This window comes from Podarcis cretensis, assembly GCF_951804945.1.
Source record: "Podarcis cretensis genome assembly, chromosome: 6".
NCBI classification, from domain to species: Eukaryota; Metazoa; Chordata; class Lepidosauria; order Squamata; family Lacertidae; genus Podarcis; species Podarcis cretensis.
Window position 1 is genome coordinate 38,853,304 of NC_137175.1, and position 7,469 is coordinate 38,860,772.

Below are 7,469 nucleotides of genomic sequence, written 5' to 3' on the forward strand. Positions count from 1 at the left end.
CAGATCTCTCAGGACTGGTGTTGTGTGGTCCCAGCGGCCACCCCCAGTCACCAGTCTAGCTTACATAAAATGTACTACTTATGCTTAGATTCCCCAATGGCACCCACCAGTGTGGAGACCTGCAGCCCTGAAGCTGCGTGGCCAAAGAATGAACCTGAAGACATTGAGATGCCTATGCCGCCTCCGGTTATGCCCCATGATATGTTCAGCTCTCCTGAAGTCTGGATTAATTCTCTTCCAAGTAAGTCTTTTTGTTGACTATGTCACTAGATACATCTAGATTGTTGTGTGCATGTAAAGTCCACATAGGGAGTATACTACATATTGCAAAAACATGCTGAACATGTACCGTTCCCCCCCTGCAGTTATTTCTGTTTAGATTGGTGTAGCCCAGAGAGCCTTCTGTGTCTGAAAATGTAATGTACTCATTGACATCAGCAGATGAACAAAAGAAACCCAGCTGGAAACTGCTGTTGAATTTGGAATAGTGTGTGTCAGAAGTAACTTCTTACACTAGAAGCTTGTGTAAGAAGAAGCTTGAGGTGGTCGTGATCAGCCATACCAACTGATAAGTTGTGTCTTCTGATCAGTGCTCCATTCATGTGAAGAACAAGCCTCTCTGCGATAGATTGAAAATGAAGTACTGCTGCCGTTATTTGGTGTTATCTTGTGATCACCATGACTTTGGGAGTTGGCTCTTGGTTTCCTTGGCACTTGTAAGGAAGACTAATAATTCTGCCCCTATTCTGTGCAAATTTCATTCAGCCCTAAAAAAGAGCCCTGATAACCGGAAGAATAAGAAATCAAGATAACAAACTTTTTATAAAAGAATGGAAATGATTTATTGAATATTTACAGATAAATTGCAAACAAATAAAAACACTGGCAGGATTATTGTAGTAACCTGCAGTTTCATAAGAGTTTATATTTAAAGTAGATAATTAAATGAGCAAATTAAATGAATTCGGATATGCAGAAGATATTAAAAAATAAATTTAAGGAACCGCAGAAAGAGGGGGAAGGAAGTCAAACTTTGAAATGTTAAAATGATTGTAAAATTAATGATATGTATACATTTGAAAAGTATAAATAAAAACTTTTTTTTTTAAAAAAAGTGCTATGATAAACAATGCAGGTTGTTGGAATTATGGATCCTGTTGCAGTGTCTGATATTCTAACAATATATCTTTTTCTAATCAAGTGACAGACCTTGAAATCAAGTTTGAGTATCGAGGCAAAGAGTTTGGGCCAACAATGACTGTGAGCAATCCCCAGGGCTGCCGACTTTTCTATGGGGAACTGGGTCCAATGCCAGATCAAGAAGAACTCTTTGGTCCTATCAATTTGGAGCAAGTAAAGTTTCCAGGACCGGAACAGATCACCAATGAAAAGCAAAAGCTCTTCACAAGCCGTCTGCTTGATGTCATGGACAGGGGGCTGATCCTGGAAGTCAGTGGCCATGCTATTTATGCTATCAGGCTTTGCCAGTGCAAAGTGTATTGGTCTGGACCGTGCGCACCTTCTGGCACCACACCAAACTTGATTGAAAGACAAAAAAAGGTCAAGGTGTTCTGCTTGGAAACATTCTTGAGTGGTGAGTAATTATAATGCTCTTGGTTCACCATCACAGAGTAGCCAATATGTTCTTTTTAATCCCTGAAACATTTTGTATACCCGATTATGGTACTGCAGCCCATTGGGATTGGGTCCCAACCAGTTAAGTCACCTGGGACTGTGTCTGGTGTTACTGGTATGGTGCAGGTAACAATTTGTGCAGAACTTGCTGGGCTCACAATGTGCACCTTATAGTGTTTGCATGCAGGCATTAGTGAATGGGCATTGGTTCGATGTTTGTTGTGCTCTAACATAGCTGGTTGAAGAGAAGCAATTCTCCCTTCTTCCTTTATTTTTTGCCCCAAATCAATCACCAGAAGGCATAGGTGTGGTTGAAGTTCTCACCTATGGTCAGTGAAGTGGCATCCCTTATATTTGTTATAGTATACAGGGTCAAAGGGAAAACAGCATTGATAGCTAATATCATTATGGCATCTCTAGACAAAAAGATTATGGGAGAGAAGATAGAAAAGAGAGTAGGAGAATTGGGTTTTGAACTAGAAGAGGCAATATGTGGGAAATAGTGTTGCATCCAATATGTGGGAAATAGTGTTGTACATCACAAGCTTTGCTTTCCCTCCCGCTTAGAACTGATTGCTCATCAGAAAGGACAGATTGCTAAACAACCCCCATTTGAGATCTACTTTTGTTTTGGGGAAGAATGGCCAGATGGAAAATCCAAAGACAGGAAACTGATTGTTGTTCAGGTAAGAGAACAATGAATTGCTAAGGAGCGTTAATTGTCAGAACTTACTGTGAGAACATTTCGTTGACTCCTAGTTTTCACAATATATGTGCCATTTTATAACCCATAGACTTTAATTCAGCAGCCTATGTAAATGTACACATTAGCATGCATTCTGCTTCTATCAGGCATGGACAATGCAAAGAACAATGTGTGACGCTAGAGCCCTGGCCACTGGAAGTCTATTGTCTACAAACATTTAAGACTTGGGGCAGCCTCGATATTTGAAAGCTTGGGTTCTTATAGTGTTGAACCACTGTACCGATACCAGTTTCAGCACTTGCGTATTCATCCACAACACAGACACGCTTATTTGCAATATTTATAGACCACCTTTCCAATGAAAAGGTTTTACAGCACTTTAAAATACAAATAAAAACCATTCATACGAAACAGGGGGAAATATAACTTAAGTAATAATAATAATAATAATAATAATAATAATAATTTTTTATTTATACCCCGCCCTCCCCAGCCAAGGCCGGGCTCAGAGCGGCTTACAAGCAATAATAAAAACAAGATGAATGATTACAAACTTAAAAACAAAAATAAAATACAACATTAAAATATTAAAATGTAGCCTCATCGCAGGAGGAGAAGGAAAAGAAAAAAGAGAGAGAGAGGGAGGGAATCAAATTGGCTCCAAGCCAAAGGCCAGGCGGAACAACTCTGTCTTACAGGCCCTGCGGAAAGAAATCAGATCCTGCAGGGCCCTGGTCTCATGAGGCAGAGCGTTCCACCAGGCCGGACCCAGAGTTGAAAAGGCCCTGGCTCTGGTCGAAGCCAATCTAACTTCCTTAGGGCCCGGGACCACTAGGGTGTTGTTATTTATGGACCTTGAGGCTCTCCGTGGGGCATACCAGGAGAGGCGGTCCCATAGGTACGAGGGTCCTAGGCCGTGAAGGGCTTTAAAGGTCAAAAGCAGCACCTTAAATCTGACCCTGTACTCCACCGGGAGCCAGTGCAGCTTGAAAAGCACTGGGTGAATATGCTCCCATGGCAGAGACCCCGTGAGGAGCCTCGCTGCAGCATTCTGCACCCGCTGGAGTTTCTGGGACAGCTTCAAGGGCAGCCCTGCGTAGAGCGAATTACAGTAGTCAAGCCTGGAGATGACCATCGCATGAATCACTGTGGCCAAGTCAGGGCGGGAAAGGTAAGGGACCAACTGCTTGATGCGGCGAAGGTGGAAAAATGTCACCTTGGCTGTTGCTGTAACCTGCGCCTCCATGGAAAGGGAGGCGTCAAGGATTACACCCAAACTCTTAACGGAAGGCAATGGCACTAATTGGGCCCCCGCAAGAGAAGGGAGTTGGTCCCTCATCCCCATGCCATCTCGACCTAGCCATAGGACCTCTGTCTTCAAAGGATTTAGTTTCAATCGGCTCCCACGAAACCATCCAGCCACAGCTTCCAAGCATCTGGTCAGTGTGTTTGGGGTCGACTCGGTGTGGCCATCCATCAGCAGATAGAGCTGAGTGTCATCAGCATATTGGTGACAGCCCAGCCCAAAGCTCCGGATAATCTGGGCAAGGGGGCGCATAAAGATGCTAAAAAGCATCGGGGAGAGAATTGTGCTCTGGGGCATTCCACACACCAAGGAGTGGCGTGACGACATTTCCCTCCCTAGTGCCACCCTCTGTCCCCAACCAGAGATAAAAGAGCACAACCAGTTACGGGCTATGCCCTGTATCCCCACGCCTGCGAGGCGGTGGTCCAGAAGATCATGATCGACCATGTCAAAGGCTGCTGACAAATCAAAAAGGATCAGCAGTCCTGACCCGCCTTGATCCAGTTGTCTACGGAGATCATCTGTTAGGGCAACCAGAGCCATCTCGGTCCCAAAACCAGGACGGAAACCGGACTGAAATGGATCTAATGCCGATGTTTCCTCCAGAAACCTACCAAGCTGTTCAGCAACCGCTCTCTCAATTACCTTACCCAGGTATGGAAGATTTGAGACTGGGCGGTAATTGGATAGGTCTAAGGGATCTAATGAAGTTTTTTTTAAGAGTGGACACACCACTGCTTCCTTCAGTTCCCCTGGGAATGTCCCCGTGTCAAGGGACAAATTGATAATTTCAACCAGGGGGGTCCGCGCAACATCTGGACACTCCCTAATCAGCCAAGACGGGTACGGATCAAGGAGGCAGGTGGTGGGCCTACCAACTTGGAGGAATCTGTCCACATCAGTAGGAAGTATCCGATCGAAATGGTCCAACACTGGACCTGAAGTCAGTCGAGGGGCCTCCAGTTCAGTCACTGTATCTAAATTGGCAGGGAGGTCACGGCGGAGCAATAGGACTTTCTCCGCAAAAAATAGTGGTTTAAAGCTACCTAAAAGCATAGTCTTTCCACTAATGCCTGAACACCCAAGAGAATAAACAAATATCAGGGAAGAGAATGTGGATGTCCCCTGGGAGAGCCACCTGGCAACTTGGAACATCTGTGTAAATAGCCTCGGTCTGATAGATAACAACGTTGCCTTCCTCAAAGAAAGATCTTGAGGTTGGAACTCATGAGTATGGCCCTGTGGGGTGTGTATCTGTATGCGTTTGGGAGAAGGCACTCATTGAGTTGCTTAGGACAAGACAAAATCACCAAAAACTGGCACCTCTGAATTCTGCCCTGAAACAAACTGGTTTCAATGTAGGTGTTATGGAATAGGTGTAATGTGTTTGTGCCAACCAATCCATGTCAATACAGTGGCACCTCTGATTACGAACGTAATTTGTTCCGGAGGTCCGTTCTTAACCTGAGGTACCACTATAGCTAATGGGGCCTCCCGCCGCCACCGCGCAATTTCCATTCTCATCCTTAACCCGAGGTACTACTTTTGGGTTAGCAGAGTATGTAACCCAAAGCGTTTGTAACTTGAGGTGTTTGTAACCCGAGGTACCACTGTAGATGGCCAATGACCATTGCTGCCACCTGAGAATCTAGGAGTAAAGACAGGTCCAGGAGCACCCCCAGGCTAGAACCTGCTCATGAAGGGACAGTGATTTCATCAGTGATAGGCATTTTCTTAGCTAACAGGTCAACTGGGTCCCCAGCTACCATAAGAATAATTGAATAAGTTTGTTGAGTTTGTGCAGTAGTTCATACTACTGCTCTTTCATCTTGGCTGCATCTTGGCTTAGCATCCTATCTGTCTGCAACCAATTCTACTTGAAAGGCAGTGCAGACCACGTGGGCCAAATGTTTTATCTGAGGCCTGGATTTTTACAGATGATTGGAGCTAATGTCCCAAATTGGTAGGCATTTCAGAATAGTTACCAGTGCATCTACTCTGCTCACATTGTGAGAACATATGTTATTTTATTTATCTTACATCCTTATCCTATCTCTCTTCTATCATGACTAATAATGACTCAAAATTAAAATGAATGCAAGAGTGAGAATTTTTGTGTGTGTTGCTATTACACCTTCTACTTGAGCTTTTAGCTTATTCTTTTCGGATGCAATTGAAAATCCCATCTGGACTGACGCTGCATAATTTCTTTCCAAACAGGTAATTCCAGTTGTAGCTCGTATAATCTATGAGATGTTCTCTGGTGACTTCACCCGCTCCTTTGACAGTGGCAGTGTGCGGCTTGAGATTTCTACCCCTGATATCAAGGACAACATAGTTGCTCAGCTGAAGCAACTCTACCGCCTCTTGCAAAATCATAATGAAGGCTGGCCAATGCAGCCACCAAGCATGGAGATGGCCCCGCCCCTTGCAGCACAGTGATGACTTGGTTTTACCCAAATGAGGAATTAGCTGGATTAATGGATTGTGTGTTTATATTTCAATTAATTTTAAATGTCTTTTGAGTAACTGCAACAGGAATGTATTATGTACAACATAATCTGTTTTAAATTTATACTTTGCAAAAACTGCTCTGGATTAATGCATGTAAACAAGAACATTTGTCTTTCTCTTCAATTAATGTAAATATATCAAATGGCATTTAATTTGTGCCTTAATTTGTGTGTTAAATGTTACACACAGTTTTCTCTGTGTATGTGATCAGCGGTCAAGTGCTCTTTTTAAAAAGTAGTTTCACGAGGCTAACAAAAACACTTTCACCCTAGTTTTCTCTTACCCACTAGCTTGATAACACAGTCAAATTTATTACATAAATTTCATGTTTCTGTATATTTTTTTTAATATATAAAAAACCCCAGTGCTGTTGGCACACATGTGAAATGTTAGAACGAATGCAAAACATTTTTTTAGTGGCCGTAATTCTAACTGTTCAGTAAAACTGCTTTGCAAAGTAGTAGTAGACTGAGAAGTTATCTGGATTTTCCACTGCTATTTGATAGTATTTCCTGTCTATATACATTACAGATGAATAGTGCAAAATAATGACTTACGTCTTAAAAGGCATAGTTCTTATTAAAATTACTTTACAATCAGTTGAGCCAGATCTTACAATAAATGAAGTACAGCTAAGGTATTCGGATGATAATAAATTGTTAACTGGAAATCCAAGAAGCTGCTTTTATTGTAGTTCCACGTTGTATGCTGCAGCTCAGGACAGCAACTGGTGGCGCCTTCTGTTGGACTAATCTTTGCTAACCTGGATTTGTCCAAAAAGTCTCCATTGTTTGTAAGTATATCAGATTGCTAGAAGATAGGGAAAAGCACCAAAGCCCTCTGCTTGCTCTGTGCAGGACCTGTTTGACATAGATGTAAGAAGACTGTGGAATCTAGGAAATCTGAATACTGTTTGAGATGTAATATAGCTGGCTTTAAATATGACAGTGCTTTCAATGCTAAGCTTTGTTCTGAACTGGTTAAATGGCTGCATTTTTGCGTGTTTCTTTCCTCTGCTGGAAAATGCCTTAAAATGTCCCATAATAAAGTTTCTGGTTACCTATAACGTTTTCATGTCTCTTTTACTAGCAAGAGTTAAGTATATTTAACTTGCACATCCAAGAAAACGTAGCATTCAGATCTGTCCTAGGTAGCATTTTGTTTGAAACATCTTGAATTGAATGGAAGGAAAATATATTGTGTACTGCAAATGTTTTCCAATGGTGGAATTCAATGCTATGCTATTACAGACATTCCATGTGCACAATAATTTCAGCTTGCCAGATGGAATGATCCCCCTTAATGTGT

At 42.5% G+C, this 7,469-nt stretch overlaps 1 protein-coding gene across 3 annotated transcripts in view; it reads left to right on the forward strand.

Moving 5' to 3' along the window:
* IRF6 (interferon regulatory factor 6) overlaps window positions 1–7,227 on the forward strand; it is a 26,392-nt gene extending 19,165 nt beyond the window's left edge. For all 3 annotated transcript variants that reach the window (XM_079979609.1, XM_079979610.1, XM_079979608.1), the window contains exons 5-8: window positions 89–241; window positions 1,202–1,594; window positions 2,203–2,321; window positions 5,868–7,227. In XM_079979609.1, coding sequence (XP_079835735.1) covers window positions 89–241; window positions 1,202–1,594; window positions 2,203–2,321; window positions 5,868–6,089 — 887 coding nt within the window. In that variant the 3' untranslated portion in view covers window positions 6,090–7,227. The remainder of the gene's footprint in view (window positions 1–88; window positions 242–1,201; window positions 1,595–2,202; window positions 2,322–5,867) is intronic.
* Window positions 7,228–7,469: the final 242 nt, after the last annotated feature.